Source organism: Ciconia boyciana, chromosome 7 (genome assembly GCF_034638445.1).
Source record: "Ciconia boyciana chromosome 7, ASM3463844v1, whole genome shotgun sequence".
Classification (NCBI taxonomy): Eukaryota; Metazoa; Chordata; class Aves; order Ciconiiformes; family Ciconiidae; genus Ciconia; species Ciconia boyciana.
The window spans coordinates 32,779,617-32,799,074 of record NC_132940.1 but is presented as its reverse complement, the minus strand read 5'-3'; the positions used below and the strand labels follow the sequence as shown (position 1 = coordinate 32,799,074).

The following is a 19,458-nucleotide window of genomic DNA, read 5'->3' as shown; positions in this document are numbered from 1 at the left end:
TTGTTTCCAAGTAGAACTGTAGGTCCTTTGAGAGATTTTGCACAGACTTTATAATGTGTGAAAACCACTATAGTATGCAGTGAGTGAAAGATAGGCATCATCTAATCCCATGCTGTTCCACCCTCTTTCAGTGTTTATCAAATGTAGGGTTTTTTGGGATCCAGATTTTTGGTTATACAGAGAAGCAATTAAATTTGCAAACTGTTTGCAAGATAATCAAGATTTGTCAGCATTAGCTTTTGTTTGAATGATTGTAAGTGAAAAATGTGTATCTTATAATTCATAAAAAGGAATAATAATCAAAACACTATTTTTTGCTATTACTGGTTTGCTTTTAGTGAAGAATTCAGGTATCTTTCTTTTTTGTTTTTACTTTCTTTATATGTACTTCAGTAGCTGCCAAATTAATTTTTCTTCAGTTAATTATGTAACTTACATGTAAACAGAAGGTTCTTGTGAGCAGAATTCAATGCAAGTCGTCTTTGTTCATATTCATAAATCTGTATTTTTCTGCTCCTGATTATTGCTCTTCCCTCTAAATTAGAAAATATACTGAGGATTGTAATTTCATAAATATATTGTTTGGAAGGCATTTTGAAATCTTTTTGTCTTCATCAAAATATTTTGTAATGCATTGAAAAGTTGGACCTTTCTGAAAATTTACCTTATTTAATACTAGAATGAATTTAATGACTTAAACTTTGTTTCACTTTTGCCTTGCCTTGCAAAGCTATAGTTCATGCTGTATAATTTCCTGTTACCTTATACATGGAAACTTGCTTTTTTTGTGGCCTTTCTCACGATCCTCTTTTATCTAGTATGTATGGAATGATTCCATGTCAGTAACGTCTATATCTTGTTGCCCTGATAATATGCTGCCAACTTCAGCTCCCCCTTAATTTTTGTTCTTCTCCTACATAAAAATCGAACTTCTCATTTTTTAAGTATTCCAATTCTGTTCCCACCTATCTTCATGACCTAATTTCCTTCTCCTTCAGGCTGCTCCAACTATATTATTTTTCAGTTCCACCTACTCTTTATTTCACTTGTAACACCTTCTCAATTAAAACTCATTAAAAATCCCTTCTCTTCTTCACATCAATGCTCAAATCCCACCTGTTCATTTTTATCTGCTATATTCATGCATTTCTTCTCATTTTAGGATGTACTTCACTTATTTTATGCTTGAACTCTCTGAAACAACAGTATAGTTTTCCGCCTTATTTGCCTTTTATTGTTAACTGACAAATGAGTTTGACTTCTAAAGTATTGTCATATTTCAGGTGATCTAGTAGATTTCTTTAAGGAGAACTGAATCTGTTGGAAAAGTAGCTCTGTAGCTATATAATTGGTGTTTAATGTGGATGAGGGGAGTATTGTTTAAAGGAAAATTTTTAAAGTAAGATGCAAAAAAAGGCCCATTCAAAAAAAACCCCACCTCAAAACAAAAAAACCCCCCTCTTTCACTGTAAAAACAAGAAGATTAAAAACATTCAGGCATGTTTAATACCTCAATTTTTGTTGACGTGAGTAAGAGTTCTTAACTGGAATCTATTTCCTCAAGCCAAAAAAGGAAAATACCAATAAACATAGTTGATTACTTTTGTTCGAAAGAGTCTGTTAAGTACCTGATCAGAGAGGGACATCTGTGCTATCTGACTTTTTTCAGAGTTGGTTTCTTACAGCATTTTGTTACAGTCTTTGCACAACTTGTCAGTGCTGCTGTGAATACTAGTGTTATCCACTAAGGGTGCTCCATATTCTGTATTTGTGGGGTCAAAAGCCTTCCGCTATCAAAATAAATGAGGGGGAAGAAGAGGCCAAGATTTTGTGTCTGTGTGTGTATGGTTTTTTTTCTGTGGGGTATTTGCTTATAATAAAGAGTTACTGTGTGCGTAATTCTTCTGTTTTGAACACTTGATGCCTCAGTATTTTTTTTGAACACCTCTCATCAAGAAAAAATATAGACCAGCTGGAGGAAAAAATCAGAAATGAATGAAAGTCTGGAGAATGTGTCCTTTGAGGAAAGAAGCAGAGTTTTTTAGAGAAGAAAGAATAAAGACACAGATTTTTTTGGAAGTGAGATGTGCTAAAATTGTTCAGGAGGAAAAGGTAATTGACATAAATTGCAGGTAGAAAGAATTAGGTTCAAACTGAGAGATACAGTCCATAGAGTAAGAGTAATGAAGTTCTTGGAATGAACTGCTTAGGGAGGTAACTGGAGGTTTGTAGAGTTAGGTTAGACAGATATCTGCAGGGGACTGTATGATCAAGACCTGTGTTCTCTTTAGTCAAGTTAAAAAGTAAGAATTTGGATAACCTAGTGGAGCTGTGTCATAAGGCTCGTCTTAATCACTCTGTTGCTATCTTGGGAGATAGTCAAAGCCTGTCATGGTTTTACAGTGCTCTAAATGTGTACAGCCATTTTACTGCATAGGGTGGTCTTCTGTGGCACTTCATCAGTTGCAAATACTTTATTATAAAAAACAAACAAACAAAAAACTCAAATGCGTTCCTCCCCCCCCCCCCCAACCCAAAATAACCTTATTGCCATTTCATATCAAAGGTAATTCTTGTAATTTTGAAAGTGTTATTTGTTTTCCACTAAAAACAACCTTTCGGGCTATTCTGGATCAGACTAAATCCACAGAGGTGCCCCTGCTATGTGGAAGATGGGCCACTTTGGGAAGCATTTTCCCAATTATTGGTTACCAAGAATAATGAGCCATAGTTTATTTTGCTCAAGGTGCTGCTAAAGCACTAAGAGGTCATTCATACCAACAGTCATACTTCAGCAAGTTGGAGTCTGTTTTTTAAAGGGGGAGGAGGGGAAGTTATAATTGAGCCTAGTCAATAGAGTATTGTTACATAATAAATGTTAGTGCTGGGCCACTTAAAATACAACTCTTTGTGCTCTATTCTGAATAGTCTGCTCATATAATGAATAATTTATGTAATGAGTGTTTCTAAATGCAGTAGGCACAAAATTATATATATCAAATAAGCTGCCAATCTTCTTTTCAGTTAGATTTAGTTTGTTCTTGAACGTCCCTAAAGATTTTTGAAAGAGACCATTTTTTTACACGTTTATGTTTGTCTATAGGTAATATAGACAATAAAACAGACTATATGCAAAATCTATCATCCAGAGATCATCCCCCAACCTGAGTGGTGTCTGTACAGGCTTCCATATTTATCTCATGCAAATGGCAAATGTCCAAAACAAGAAAAGCAAATGTCATTGGGCCAGAAGGAAGATCTAGGTCAGTCTAACCTCAGTCTGTGGGACCGGTTATGGAGCAAATACTCCTGAAAGTAGTTTCTAAACATGTGAAGGACAAACGAGGTTATTGGGAACGGCCAGCATAGATTTATGAAGGGCAAGTCATTGTGACCAACCTCATTGGTTCCTGTGACAAGGTGACCAGTGCTGTGGACAGGGAATGGGCAGTGGATGCTCTATACCTTGATTTTAGCAGGGACTCCAACACCATGTCCCATAGTGTCCTTATGAAATCAATGAGACAGGGACTGGAAAAGTGAAAAACAATGTGGTTGGAAGATTGGCTGGACTGCTGGGCTGAAAGAATCAATCAATGGTGCAAAGTCCTACTGGCAGCCAGTAAGTAGTGCTATCTTTCAGGGATCAGTATTGGGATCAGTACTGTTAAATGTCTTTATTAATCATCTGCATGATGGGACCAAGTGCACCCTCAGCAGGTTTGTGGACAACAGCAAATTGTGGGGAGTGGTTGATAATGCTGGAGGGCAGGGCTCCTACTCAGAGGAACCTGGACAGGCTGGAGAAATGCACTGGCAGGAACCTCATGAAGTTCAACAAAGGCAAGTGCCAAGTCCTGTATCCGTGACAGAATAACCCCGTGTGACAAGACAGGCTGGACACTAACCAGATACAAAGTGACTTTTGCAGAAAAGTACCTGGAGGTCCCAGCGGGCATAAAGTTGAAAACAAGTCAGCAGCATACTGTCGCCAGAAAGAAGGCCAAGCACACCCTGGGCTATATTAGCAGGAGTCTAGCCAGCAGGTCCAGGGAAATGATCCATCCCCTCTATTCAGCACCTGTGAGACTGTTTGGAGTACTGGGTCCAGTTTTGGGCTCCTCACTACAAGATGGACACTGACACACTAGAGCAAGTCCAGTGGAGGCCACCAAGCTGGTGAGATGGCAGGAGCACATGACGTACAATGAGGGGCTGAGGGAACTCGGTTTGGTTCACGCTGGAGAAGAAAATGTGCAGAGGAGAATCTTACTGCTGTCTACAACTAGTACATCGGAGGACTCGGAGAAGATGGAGCCAGGCTGTTCTCAGAGGTGCACAGTAACAGCCTGAGAGGCAACAGATACCAGACACCAAGTTGGAACCTGGGGAATCCTGGTTAGAGAAAAGAATGGTTTTGGTGGGTTGGTTGGTTGGTTTGTTTTTAAACCATGAGCATGGTCAAGTAGTGGAACAGGTTGTCCAGAGAGATTCTACAGTCTCCTTTCTTGAAGGTGTTCGAGACTCTACCCTCCTGCTCAGGTTCCTGAGTGACCTGATCTAACTAGGGCTGCTTGGAGTAGGAGGTTGGACTAGATGATCTCCAGAGGTCTCTTCTGCCCCAAATATTCTGTGATTCTGTGCTGAAGCCATGCAGACCGATGCTTGCTGTGGAAATGCAATCCTTCAGGCTTGCTTTAAACAGAGGCTCTGAATTCAGGGAGTTGGTTCATGAGGCATCCACAAAGTGAGTTTTTTGTGAATTTTCTGAATCACATTGCAATTCAAAACAGACAAATAAAAAACACCTGAGACTTACTGTTATCTGCAAGTATTCTTAAAGGTTATTTGTGTGTACGCACATTTACAACCCAGCCCCTCAGGTTTGCTCCCTTGAGACGCCTTTCGTCCTCCTCCCGTTCTGATGAGGCATAAGTTTTATTGCCCACTTGAGAGGCTGTGGGAGGTCAGGGCAAATAAAGGACAAAGGGAGAAATACACAATACATTTAGAGGAAGGGATCTGTGGCTTTCCCTGCAGAATCAGGCTGGATAAAATAATGCTCTGGCTAATGCTGCTGGCTTATAGATGCTATAGAATGTGGAGGGAAAAAAAGTATAAAAGTACATCTCGGAGAAGAACATCTACAGTTAAATATCCCTCCCAAGGTGTCTCTTTTTTTTTTTTCCTTTTTAATTTATACCTAAGTGCTTACACAGGTTAGAATATATAAATAGTCTTTAGAGTGGAAACAAAGTAGAGATTTTTAAAGCTGTTTATTCTCTCTCCTTTGCCTTGTTCTATTTTGAAGTTTGATGTTAGTGTCTTTTGAAAGGGACCATATGGCATTTCTAATTAAGGCCTGTGATTTTTCTGACATACAACTGAATAATACATTCCAAATACTGTTAAGCCTTCCAGATGAAAGAATTTTCAGGACAGAAGCACGGTAGCTTTGTGATACATCTTGCTGGAATACATGTGCTATGTAACACTGATCTCCTTAAGAACTTTGAAGACTTTTACATAGAATACCAGCATAGTGAGAAAAGAAGGGATTTGTTTCTGTTTTGTCTGATGTTAGTATTCCTTGGCAAGCTCAGGTTTGGATCAGATAACAACTAGTGTGCTTTGTTCCTGAAAGTATTCAGTGTAGCTTCATTTTAATCATTTTGGTCTGGTTGGGGATTTGTTTTATTCATCTTTATCAGATTTTGTTTCAGACCACAAGATTTGTTTGTGTATATTTTCTCCAGTAGCTCTTGTAGAGATGCACTGTAGCTCTTCAGTCTCTCCAAAGTAATTCAAATCTCTCCTTTCAGAATTTTGTACCAAATTGTCTTCCTTTACCTTGAATGTGTGAAACCTTTCTGAAATTGTGGTTTATGATATTTTTCTGGTGTGAGGCAGGTTTCTTGAGATTCTTAATAGGTATCAGTACCATTAATATGTATCTTGTGTCTCTGAATGGCCAATGTATTCAATCTAGAGAAGGTTTCCTCAACATTTTTTTCCTTGTTTCCATGGGAAGTAGAAGTGCTGCATTTATAACTGATGTCTTTGATCCGGTTAGGCAAATCAGGAGAGCAGAGAATTTAAAAAATGTAATGCATTTAATTGCTCTAACTTAACTTTTTTTTAGTTATTACCAGGCCTGGGTGGTAAGTGAGGAGATTTGCCTTTGCAATATTTTTGGTAATTTTAAAATGAAAGGAAAGTTGAGTCTTCAAATACATTTCTTCCACTGGAACTTAATGGGTTCCTTTGGTTACTGGGATTCCTTTTATAGTGATACCAAATTTTAGTTAAAATGATAAATTTGGGGGTTTATAGATCTTCATATTTGCATCTTTAAATCTAGTGAATGTATGCAAAAGATTGGGAAACCTTAAAATCAAGTTTCCTGTAGGTTTATGATGAGTGTGGGTGTTTTTGGTTGGGTTGGTTGGTTGGTCAGGTTTTTTTAAGTTCTAAGGGGAAGTATTTAAATGCAGGTTTGTCTTGTATTTTGGGGCCTGTAAAGCTGTACAAACGGGTTCCAAGCTAAAGGGTTCACTAATCTAATGTTCAATTTGAAATACAAAGAGATTTCTGATATGCTTCTCTCTTCTCTCAGGGCAGCATTTTTGCTGTTAATTGTCCTTGAGATACAGAATACACTTTGTCCTTACAGTTCATTGTCAAATTCAAGCATTGATGATATTTTTATTAATGACTTGTATTTGACAATTGCTGAGACTATAAATTAGAAATGTGTAACTGAAGTGAAAATGACAAGGATGAAGACTTCAGAGGATAATTGTACAAGTACTGAAGATCCTCCTCTACCTGAACTACTACTGTTGCCTACATAAAGTTGGATGTGAAGTGTTTAATGTACCTGAGGAATTAAAGATATTAGGTCAGCAATTGGATGTGACTGAGATGTGTTGAAGAGAGTATCTAAGGCATTTTGGGAGCAGATGTAGCTTTGGTCCTCCTTTTTCTGTTTTATTTTAGCTTCTTGAGATGGCTCAGCTCATAGGAAAGAGCAACCTCAGAGACCCTCTAACATCTAAACTGTCCAAAGCTTCAGAGGCCTCTGAGGATAATGGGGCTGTTGCAGTGTCTCTTTTTAGGTTGTGCTTCATAGTAAAGGTGCTGAGAAGTGGAGCCCTGTCAACGTTTGGTGTTGTTGAAATTGTACTCATGTTTAATTTTTAGCAGTATTTTATTCAGATACAACTGGAAAAAGTGCAAATAACTGCAAAACTACATTCACATGAGGAGCTGCTCTTAAGAGTTAGACTGTTCAACTTACTGTGGGCAGCTGCATAGACCCATAAAGACAGATGGAAATTGGATTGTTACTTGGATTGAATGGTTATTTGAGCACACTATCCCAGGCTCACATTATCCCTTCTAGTTTTGTGTATTAGTCATATAATGACATATATACCTCCATAAGTGTTTTATTCTTAATACTTATGAGGTTTCTTTTCCATTTGAAGCGTTTTTTTCTGTTCCATGCAATATGACCTTTAATGTCACAGTGTTGTTTTTGCTGCTCTTCCATGAACTTGTTTCAGTAAAAAAAAATATTTAGTGGCTCTGAGTAGGCTTCTTGAGATCAGGGTACCATGTGAGAGCAGAATGGCGTGTAAGGGATGCAGTGTAATGAGGTAGTGTTATCTACTATGCTTTAAAAGAGAGTTCTCTTTATGTGAAGTCTGGAGTGGATGTGACTTTTAGATAATACTGCATTGTGAAATTTCATTAAATGGATAGTTGATAGCCTTGAATCTTCTCTCACATAATGCTTTTCTATCCCAGCCCTTTTTCCTGTAACAGTGCCGTGAATTATTCCCTAGTCTTGTTTTCTTAAACTTTATGGTGACTTTATTAATACAATTATTTTGTCAAGTCTGCTAAACATTCATTACAGTTCCTAATATTTTCTATGTCTTTTTGTGGTTTTAAAACTGATATGTGAGAAGAATTTGTCTGAGACCTATATGTATGCATCTTTAATGTCTGTTCTCTTTGGTAAATCTATGCATGCTTTTGATTTCTCGTTTTGCCCTTTTTTTTTTTTTTTTTTCAGAGAGTGATAATGAACTCTCCAGTGGTACTGGTGATGTGTCAAAGGATTGTCCTGAGAAGATTTTGTATTCCTGGGGAGAATTACTGGGGAGATGGTAATGCTTCATTTCTTAAATTTAGATTTTAAATACTAACCTTTTCTTTGTTTTGTGAGACTATGTGCTCTTGAGCAGGATGTTTGAAATTCTTCAGCTTACACGATTTAAAAACTAAAATACAAAACACATTGAAGTGTGTTTTTTAAACCTAGTTTAAAAGGGCCTGGTAAATCCTCTTATTTTAACTTGCAGTTATTTGACAAATCTCTCCCACAGCATCTGCAAAAGTCTTGTTTCATTCAGTGTTTGAGAATATGTCTGTGTATGCTCATGCTGCAGGTGTGGGTCTTCAGATGCAGAACATTCTGGCCAGCTGTGTTCCATGGGGGTGGATGTTACACTGTCATGAAACGTGGTGCCTCTCAGTGCTAGGATAGAAAAGACAGAGCAACTCCAGTCTGTCCTAAGCCATTTGTGCTAGCTGACGTACATTTAATTGATTGATTTGTTTAGAAGCACTCTTTTTTATTTTCTTTTTTTTCTTTTTTTTTAACGTGCTATATGTAAGCACTTCAAAAGGCATTCTAGAAAGACTGTGATCCTCACTGAAACTGTTTCTGTTGGAGAGTAAAAAGAAGAATATTTGTAAGCCTAGAGTATGTTCTCAACAGTGTTATTTCTGTGGTTTAATTAAGTGCTTCAGTAGCAGCGTCTGTTTTGTCAAGAGAGGAGAAAGCAGTGAATTTGCTACCTCCAAGAGACATACTATTAACAAATGCCAGAACCACTTACTTGGTTTTCCCTTTGTAAGTAACAGCTCCTGCTGCCCGAGACAAAAATAATCAGAGGCCCTTAACCTGGAATTGGCAAAGTTTCCTTTTCCCAACACCAAAAAGAGAGCTGAAAAACATTTTAAGGATTTATTTGGGCAATCCCCCCATTTACTTGGCCACTTTGTAGCTTTGGAAAAACACAGCCTCTTGCTGCTGACCTCATCTTTAATGGAGATCTCATGCAAAGGTTAGTATATGAGACATCACAAGATTTTATTGAGCTTAACGGAACCCTTTCCTCCAGAACTCTTCTCTCCTGATTGTTTTTAACTATTTTGTCATCCAAGTTTCTGGCCTTAATGAAAGATCTTTTTGGGGAAGCACAAATATTTAATGGAATGATTGTACAAATATTCCGGCTATGGACCCTCTGAATGATTAAGAAAATACTGAGGAAAAGTAGAAGCCAGTTGATCCCTATAGACAAGTGTGTTTTCCTCACCTGAGAAGGCTGTAAACAGATCCGCTCTGGGGCTGTTTAGAAGTTTCCAAAGCCTGTTCTAACGGACATCCCAAGAGGGAGTTTATAAATTGGTTGCGTTTTTATATCTGGCACCCCAAGGCCAATGAGGAAAGCCATCCTGAGTCCTTAAAGAACTGTGTGGCAGGTTTGTTTCAATCTGCATTGTGCTTGCATTGGAAGATGCTACTTTTTAATTTTATTTTTTTTTTAATTCATCTGTCAGTTTATTCTTTTAGTTTTGACTTTTGCCCTTGACAAATATCTGGACTCCTGTGGATAAGCATGCTGAAGTAAAGAACTGCCCATGGCTCATTCTTCTAGTTTCACATAACCAACTATTTCTTGAAGTTACTCAAGTATACTATTCAGTGAGACAAAACATTTAAGTCTTTTGGAGTAAACGCTTTTGAAGTCCTAGCATAACTTATACACTTAACTCAGAGAATCATTTAGTAGTTAAAACACCTCAGTTAAAATGAGTTAAAAATGGGATGAGAAATGGGAGATCCCAGCCAGCTTGAAGACTAGCAGTAGCAAACATTTTATTTAGGAGTGTCTCAAGCCATATTACCTTTTGAGATAAATTGAAGTGTATAAAATACTTGAATTCTTGAATAGTGTTATGTTACATTTTAAGAACAAAACTTAGAAAGAGTAACAGATGAAAAATGTTAACAATTTGAAAACTAAAAATAGATTGAAATAAAATCTTCTAGTGTGTTGAAAACTGCAACATATGCTAGTGGAATATCTGTGCACTTGTAAAAAAAGTAAATAAATATAAATTAACATTTCTACTTGGAGAACTGGTTTGCTGATTTGTCTCTTAGATGAAAAATTTCTTGCACTTTAATTGCTTCTTGTCATTTCATTAAATGTCACTGTAACCTAATGGACTAACTCAGCAGAAACATTGCTCCAATGTTTCTCCTTCAAACATATAAATAGGAATAAGAATAAGATAATTTACCAAAAAGATGCAATAAACAGTTGGAAAATAATGGAATATCTTTAAATTTATTTTACTATTTACTGCATCCTCAGTATTAAAGTTGTTCGCACAAGCTGAGCTAGTTTAGCTGACTACTTAACTATTTCTGATGTGTTCTTTTTTTAAAAAAAAAGTAGTAATGGTCAATAGCAGTCTTTAATCAGCAATATTTGTTTGTCAAGTTGGAGCATAGTCCATGCATCGCTGTTCTGTATCCTTGCTCTTTAATGTTTTGAAATTATGTCTTTGAATTTTGCGCAGGAGAATTACAGCACTTTGTAACAAATTAAAGATGTCAGCATCCATGAATGACCCATTTTTTTCCCATGTGCTGGAGGATAAGACTAGAATAAGACAAGCTATTATTTTACGCTTGTTTCTGTTATAGTCTGGTCAAGCAGGTGTCAGAAAGTGTCTAGGAATGTAAGGTGCTTGGGCCTCTACACAAAGGAGGGAAAAAAGCATCTTTGTTCATCATGGTAGAATACAGAGCAAGGATTATTAATGATCATGCTGTTTTCCAAACAGACATTCAGAAACTGCAAAGTTGTGTATTAAAGTTCCAGAGTTATGCTTTACTGCATGGACTAACGTTGCTGAAGTATTACCGGTAGCATAAAACTATCTAAATATACGACAAATCCAGTAAAATCTGGTGTACTGTAGGATGTTTAATTGTCAGTTGTGAATGTTTAGTAGTAAGGATGGTATTACAGCATGGAATGTGCATCTCTGTTAGTTGTTGACATAAGCCATTTGTATTGTTTTCTTGGTGTCACTGAAAAATTCCCTGTTATGTGTATATGAGAATGTACCTTTTTAGCTGTTTGTTTTATTTTATCTGCTTGCCAAGTCCTCTGAGAAGGCCTTCTGTGTTTCATATGTAATACATATGACCAAATCCATGTAATAACCAAATTAATGTGATTTGAAGTGTAATGTGATTTGAAGTGTGCTTCATTTTCACACAACTTGAGCTTTAAGTTTCTTGTGTATTCCATTTATTTATTCCTGAAGGTACATTTCATAATTTTGTAACCTCTTAAGAGTGTCTAGTCCTTTTAATATTTCTGTGGACATTGTTTTTTCTTTCTAGCTTTTTCCCATCACAAGACCATTAGTCTAGTTAGTGGCTTTGCAAAACATACTGAAGAAGAGAAAAGGGACTAGTTGGGTTTTAATTTGGCTAACTGAATGATAAAGTTTGAAATTATTTGTGTTGCACTACACATTTAAAATAATTATTGTGTTTAAAAGAATCAGGGCATTATATAATCGCACTCTTTTTTTTTAATTCTCAAGTCATTTGGAAAAATGGAGCCATGCTCCGAGTGTAGGAAAAAGAAACTTATTTGGAGCACCTTTTAAATTTAAACAGTAGTGGTAACCTGTTCACGTCTTAATGACCTGTTTCAAAGAATAAGTACTCTAAACATTTACTTAAAATTGAGGGTCAAATTGCAGGTTATTTAATTTAATCGCAGCTTGCTAGCATTTGGCTAAACTGCCACTCTCACTATTCTCCTACTCGTAGAGTTGGAAAACATAACAATGGTCAAAACAATAGGAGAGCAAAGCACTTCCTACATTAGAAAGAATAAAGAGTCAATTCATGCAGTCTTCCTGCTGCATTGCTATGAAAATTGCCATAATAAGTCAAAGCGAGGTTTAATCTAGATCAGTAAACACTATTATTTCAAAAAGGGTTTTTAAACATCTGTGACTGTAAGCTCTGCAATATTGTGCACGTGTAGTGATTTTTATCCTAAAGATATGGCCTCAGGGACTGGATTACTTCTGAAAAACACATCTTTAGTATTCAACCTGTCTGTATACGGCCTTTTCATAGTTCTATATACCAACTTTTATAGGATTAATTACGCAGTGTTGGAAAATAAAAAAAGTCATCCTGCCATTGTCTTCCTACATTTCTTGGTGTGTGTACAAACAGATAGTAAAACACCAGCTCAAACTAATAGGCAGGTTTATTTGGAATGGTGGGATTTTACCAAGGTATGTGCAAGTGTTACTGCTTTGTGGGACTTGCAACATACTCTTGGCTTTAAGTGTAAAACTGGAACTGCAGTCTTCGTGTTGGTACTCTTAAAACTGGCTTTTATTTGTTTTCCAAAACTTATTTCTCTATACAGCTTAGGTTATTTTTAATTTCCTTTTCTTAACCTAAGTTAAATATATATGTTGAACAAATATTTAAATTCAATTGTCTGCACAGATGGCATAGTTTTCTCTTTCAATTCAAATTGTTCTTTGTTAGCCAGTTTAGTTCAATTTCTGCAATTGTTTATTGTTCTAATTTTCATTAATTTCTCCAAACCTAGAGAATTTGGATATTACTACATTTTGCCATGGTTCTTACCATAAATCCTTGCAGAATTTTTGCTTTCAATCTGACAAGTAGTAATTAGCATAACCAGTGGAAGAAAACTTTATGTTGCTAGTTGCTGACTCTACTTTTCAGAATAACATTGGAAAATTGAAAAACTTTTTTTTTTTGTTTTTAATCTTGATTTCTATTCCTGTAGTTGAAGTATAATAGGCAAATGATTGTCTGTTTCTCAGGCACAATAATCTTGTTGTGAGACCAAATGGATTATCTACCCTGGTGAAAAGCGGTGTTCCAGAAGCACTGAGGGCAGAGGTTTGGCAGTTGCTGGCAGGATGCCATGACAACCAGGCAATGCTTGATAAATACAGAATTCTCATCACAATGGTAAGTAATCTATCTTTCTTTCTTTCATTCGTTTTCTTAGGTTAAAATGAATTCTACTGAGCAGGAGTTTTATTCAGTGGCAAAGTAGCAAAAGTGTGAAACAGTTTGACTTGTTTTAAGCAACTGAAATTGTGATTAGGTGACTTTACCTCCTGCCATGGGTACCTGCTGAATGGCATTAACAATAGAAATTGCTGACCTATATCTGTAGTAATGCTTGACATTTAGCTTTCTATTTACTTGCTGTGATGATAATAAGCACATCAGCTTGTTGTTCAGGTGTTTGTTTGTTTTTTTTAATAAAGTCATCGCTTTGCTTTTTCAACAGTTTCTGTTCTCTGTATGCCTTAATTTTCTGGTTTTTAGTTTAAAAAAAAAAAAGAAAAACCAACACAAAACCAAACAAAATCTCACAAAGTTGGGTATTTCTTGTTTTGTTGTTTATTTTAAAAAAGAATGTTAAAAACATTTTTACCTAGCAGGAAATAATTCTCCTTGCTGTATGGGCGATTTGAGAGGAGAATCCTGCTGGGAATCTCTTCCCATTCTGTATCCTAATGTCATCAGTGCAGTCAGTAAACATTACGAGAAGTTGTCTGTGTAGATGTTCCGGACTGCTTGTAGCTGTGATTGAAAGATTGAGAACCACCATTGTGTTGTAGTAGCAAAAACTCTCTGCAGTGTCAGGAGGTAAACTCACCATTTGGGGTTCTAAAATTCTTGCCACTGCAGGGTAGTTATGCACTCTGAGAAAAACAGCCATCTCAAAAATGGTCATAAGGCAGAAATGGATGAAGATAATTTTATAGGTTGCTCATAGAAAGTGTTGGATTTGTTATCTAGGGAATGAATCATCTGTCCATACAAATGTTCTGGGGTAGACGTAGTTACTAAAAGTTCCCTTTCATAATGTTGTCATATCTTTTTGATACTTGTCCTCTTAATTTGACCTACCTGCTATGTTTGTAAAGTTTAAAAGCGTCCCCAGAGTGAGAGCTGTCCTCATGGCTGCTTCTTCCTTCACCAATACAGAAGGATGTTTGGATAGTGTAAATTTTTCTTTTTGATGTTGTAGTTGGGTTATATTTTCCTCAGAAACCATTCACAGGACATCTGTCAACTGTATGTTGCATCAAAACCACCTCTGTTATTTTGCTTTTGCTTTTGCTTTCCAAAAGTGGGGAAGATGTTTGTTTCACAGCGGAGGAGGGAGTGGAAAACTTCTAAAATGCAAGCCTTATCTTGATGCTAGGGCCTCATGCCTTAAAAATACCTTGCTACACTTGGCCTTCTCATGACAGAAATATTTCAGTGACATCTATTTTGGAAGATGATATTGCATACAGTATTTAATATGAAATATTATACTGTTATGGATTAGAAAATTAAATCCTATTCTGAACTGGATCATTTATGTCAACTCAGATTTTTTTTTCTGAAGCAAATCACTTTTATTCCGAAATCACAAAATTTCTTCTATAGTCTGACTGTAAATAACTGCTGGTGATCACATCATTTGGCATACGTTGCATTGCATGAAAGGATTCATGAAAAGAAATGAACAGGAGAGAGTCTATACCTAACCAAAGCTGAGGCCCATTTTTAGGAATAGTTAATATTGGGTGCTCCAGAAAAACTTGTCAGCTATTTTTTTAATGAATTATTACCTGATACTAATGTCAGTAAACAGAACTTCTTTCAGTTTCATTTTGGTGTGTTGGTAATGTGAATGAAGCTATTTTAGAGAGAGAGAGAGGCAGGCATGTATATATTAATCTCTGAATCCTACTAAAAGCTTTGTTGTAGTGTTATCTTATGTGTGTCAATAATATATGCATGTTAAACTTCAGATTTATTTGGGTATTAATGATTGTTGACTTGCTTCTCCAGTATGAAAAAGCAGAACTGATTTATGTTTTTCTGCATTGTTTGTATGCTACCATCCCAATATACCAACATGTATTTTATTTTTTCCATAATTATTTATTCTTCCCATCAAATACATAGCTTTCATCTTGATTCTTTCAGTTTACGCATATGTTTACACAGATTCATTGTCTCCTCGTATTTTGGTGATTCTGCTTAACGTTTCTCTCTTGTTTAGGCTCACTTCTAGAAGCTGGATGTTTTTGTGGGTGTCTTGACCACTTTAGTAGTATATTCTGTAAGCATGTGCATCCCTGAGTGTATTTCTGTAAGACATTCCTAGGTTGTTAGAGGTGGCAGTGTTCTGCACTTGCAGTCCTGAGAATAAAGTGTGCTGAGATACAAGAAGGAGGAGGTGGTAGTAACATCTGCAAACTTGACCCACTACCTACGTACCTCCTCGTACAACTCCTCCTGGTACAGCTCTCTCCCTTAAACAGCTCCCCGCTACTGCCTAGTTCCCTTGAACCTTTCATAATGCTCTGTCCCATGCTGCTTTATCTCCTGGCTCATTGTAACCGCTCCTTCATAAGAGCCTACTCTCCCAACACCCCAGCCCTTTCCCCTTTCTGGTCATCCAGCCTTACCTGCACTGTTTGGCTAAATTGCCAGTTGCAGTACCTCAGTGAGAAAGAGGGCACCTGGAAACCACTAGAAAAATCTCTGCACCCAGGCATTTGTAAGAAAGTAAGTTTATATAGGTGCAGTTGGGATTTTTTGTCTGGTGACCAAAATAACATGGCTGAACATAGCGTGTAACGCTATAGCAAAATGCTGTAGAGTACTGTAGTAATTAATATAGTGTTAGCCAGTACTTACCAGTAAGGTAAGGAATGCTGGCCAGTTTTCTTGAATGGGGCTTGGCTTTGAAAGCATCTTTGACATCTTTGATTTCTTTGATTATGACATCTAAAGGAATTTTTTCCTAAAGAAAATTTCAGAGGGCAAACTGGAGGAACAAATCTTGAAAACTGTCATTTTACTATCATAGCTTAAAAGGTGAACCCGATAGCTGGAATTATTAGTATTGAGCTATCCCCTCTTATGGGGAACAGAGAGAAATCTGGTAAAAACTGGAACTTTACTACAGTGTTGCTGGTTAACTCCTGGTGAAACTGTGCTCAGTAGTGGAGGAGGAGAATTGTATTGTTGGCAGGCCAAAAACATGTTCCTTGTGATGAACTGAATGATAGCAGACTCTCAACATTTAAATTTACTTTAGAGGCCATGATATAGACACATTTGTTGTTCTACTCCAGTTGTGTGCAGTTTGTGCAGAAGTAGTATGGTAGATTGGCCAAATATTATTCAAATCACTTAACAGATCCGGTATGCATGTTATACTGTATATATCCATCTGTATGCAGAGCTCTGAAATCTACTGCAGTATTTTTCAGTTAGAGGAGTGTTTTGTTCAATGTGTTCTGTAGGAGAGTGTAATTTGGGCCTTGTTTTAGTGTTTCAGTTCAGCACAGAAAGCAAAACAAAATCTCTGTCTTATTTAGAAAAATCAATGCCGTACTTATTTTCTCCAAAAGGCATGTCCTCTAGTCCTCTGCACTGGAGGTCAATAGTCTGTCAAGAATGATCTAGTGAACTGTGTTTCCTTTCCCATATCAGAGCATTCACACGCTGATACATTTCCCATCTCTAGCTGAGTTTGGAGTTCCAGGAGGGAAGGGAGAAAGAAATACTTCTGCTCTCACAAATACTTTCTTACTGACAAGCACTATCTTGCTATATCTCACATCTCCTGCTGAGTTCCAGCTTGGTGATTACCATGAGCCTCTCAGAAATTTTGACTGGAGCACAATAGTAGGTCTTGCATACAATTTTAGAGAGTAGGAGTTGTGATTTGGCAGCTGCTTCATTTCTGACATATATGTAAATCTGTACTGTATGACAATCAAAATCTGCCTTAGGTACCTTTCTGGGCATGTGTGCCATAGGCTTTTGGCCCTGCTGCAGGTGGCACAGTAAAGAAAGGGGAAAATAAGAGATACACCAGCAGAGATAAATACGTATTTTTGTACATATATATATTTTTAAGGAAAACACAAATGCAAATCAGAGTGAGAAAAATCTGCTTGTGTGATGATAATGAAGGGGTAATATTGGTACTTCTATATAGAGCTTTTGTAAAAGTGTGTCAGATCCATTTGTTAAAAGAAGATAAGTAGAAAACCATGCATAAGCTAGGGTCACTTCATTGATAGTTTTTTCTCCTGCCTACTTGACATTATTTCATGTTCAGCTTCACTGGTTCCTTTCAAGAGACTCAGATGAATTTTTCCCATGACATGATATATTTTGAGCTCAAATAAACTGACCAGTGGCACGCCACAGTTTACCCCATTTACAGCTGAGGTGACTGGTAATCGTCTTCAGCAATAGTTATACTCCACTTTGCCCCACTCTGCTGCCCTTACTCCACACTGTTCCCTTCAGAAGAGGTGTCAGGCTCGGTCGATGTGTAAATCGTTAGAAATCAACTGTCACTTGACAGCAGTCATAAAGCAACTTACTGTAGAACACTTGTTGCAGCTGAATTGGGACAGATGTTTTATTTATTACACCTTATGCTCTCTATTATTAACATTTTGCTTTTGTGTTTTAGGTGGTTTCATTCTTGTATGTGTTCTCACTGCTGAATTTGTAGGGCAAGACTTCTTTCCATCCTTTTCGGTGTTATGGACTGGGTGCCTGTTTTGTAGTGCTGTTACTGATTCCTCTTGAAATTACCTAAGCTCAAGTCCTTTTTCCTAGGCTTAGAAAATAACACCTGTCAGGGTTGTATGTAGTTGCATAAATAAAATAATGAAAGCAGAAAAAGAAGATGGTCATTCACATTCTGTCATTTTAAAGCTTTTGTATGGACCATTTTAAGGTAGGATTTATGATTGTTAAATGTATAATTTCTTTATAAAAGACTTTCAGTTTACAATCTGATTTCCATTAAGAAATGAGCTGTATGTATAAAGTTCATCTAACAGCATATATGGACTTCTTTTAAATGCTGCTGCTGCTCTGGTTTAAGAAAACAAAACTTGTTTCAAATTTATTATTATTATTTTTTAAAGTATGATCAGAAAAAGAAACCTGGTTTCAGATAAAGTAGATGTTGGTAGTATTACGTTACTCAAACACAATGAAAGTTTGCATATGAATGTGAATGCCCATTTTTGAGATGAATGGTGACTTTGAGTCGAAGGTCTTAAAGAAAGACTAAATGGCTGTCCTTCCAAAAGACTTGTAAGAGAACCAAAAATAAGATTATTTGTTTATTGTCATAATTTCCTTTGGCAATATGAACATGTGCCCAGAACAGTTAGAGATAACAGTTAACTAATTAAAGGGTCAGGCTTCAGAAGAGTTGGCCAAAAAACAGTTTTGTCTGCTGACCATGTAATGGTGTTTTGCATCTGGGCCAATAACATTTCAAGCCACTCTACAGAAGAGTGAAAATCCTAAGAACTCTTCCAAAGTCTGAGGCAAATATGAGAGGCATTGATTTGGGGATTAAATATTGCTATATCATGAAAATAATGTATCTCAGTAATATAATAATTTGAAATTGGTACTAATGACACAGAGGTATAATTCTCATGCAGTATGGGCCAATTACGTGGAAGTACATTCCATTGCTGCAGAAGATGGAGCAAATGTATTGTTTTTTGGGCTGGATGAAATCTAATCTATTTAGAGATAATATATGTAGTTTATCCATTCTGTTTGGACCAGTATTATTATTTCTGATTCCTAAAAGACAAATCCTCTCATTATAAAGCAAAAAGAAAAAAATGAAAGTTAAGGTTTCAGATTTCTGGAGACCTCTTGGGTTAAGAAGTTTTGCAGGCCCAAATACAAAATTAAACTTTAGCACTTGTTTGCTGAAAAGAACAGTAAATAATGGCAAATGGAAGCAGTCTGCATACACTGATGGAATTACGTTACACATTAATTTTCTCGTATCCATGTAGTCACAAGCCCTGTGATGCATGTGTTCAGCTGCCTTGGCCAGGGTCAATTGCATGTGACATGGAGGACAAGGGATGCTGGCTACAAAGTCATCCCTACACCTCTTGGGTTCCTCTTGGTTAGTGACGACAAACTGTTTTTTTGAGAAGTTTTTGGTACTCTTTAGGAGCCAAACAATTCTCATGGTGTGGTCTTTTCCCTTGGAAGCTTGCTGGCTTCAGCCTGTGTAAATCTTGGACAGCATTGCTGCTCTTTGTCTCTGTTTCCTCATTGTGGGTGGGTTTGTGGCTTCCAGCCTGTTTTCCTGTTGGCAGAGGTGATGTGCTGGAGCTTTGCTGTGGGTCTCCGACTAGCTGGTCATCAGATCAATCTTAACACTTCTGTTACAAACCCCTACAGAAAAGGAACAGCTACAG

General features: G+C 36.9%; 1 protein-coding gene across 7 annotated transcripts in view; it reads left to right on the top strand.

Moving 5' to 3' along the window:
- The window catches only part of RABGAP1L (RAB GTPase activating protein 1 like), a 254,532-nt gene that overhangs the window by 46,921 nt on the left and 188,153 nt on the right, over nucleotides 1–19,458 (top strand). For all 7 annotated transcript variants that reach the window (XM_072866788.1, XM_072866792.1, XM_072866789.1 and 4 more), the window contains 2 exons: nucleotides 8,084–8,177; nucleotides 12,988–13,138. In XM_072866788.1, coding sequence (XP_072722889.1) covers nucleotides 8,084–8,177; nucleotides 12,988–13,138 — 245 coding nt within the window. The remainder of the gene's footprint in view (nucleotides 1–8,083; nucleotides 8,178–12,987; nucleotides 13,139–19,458) is intronic.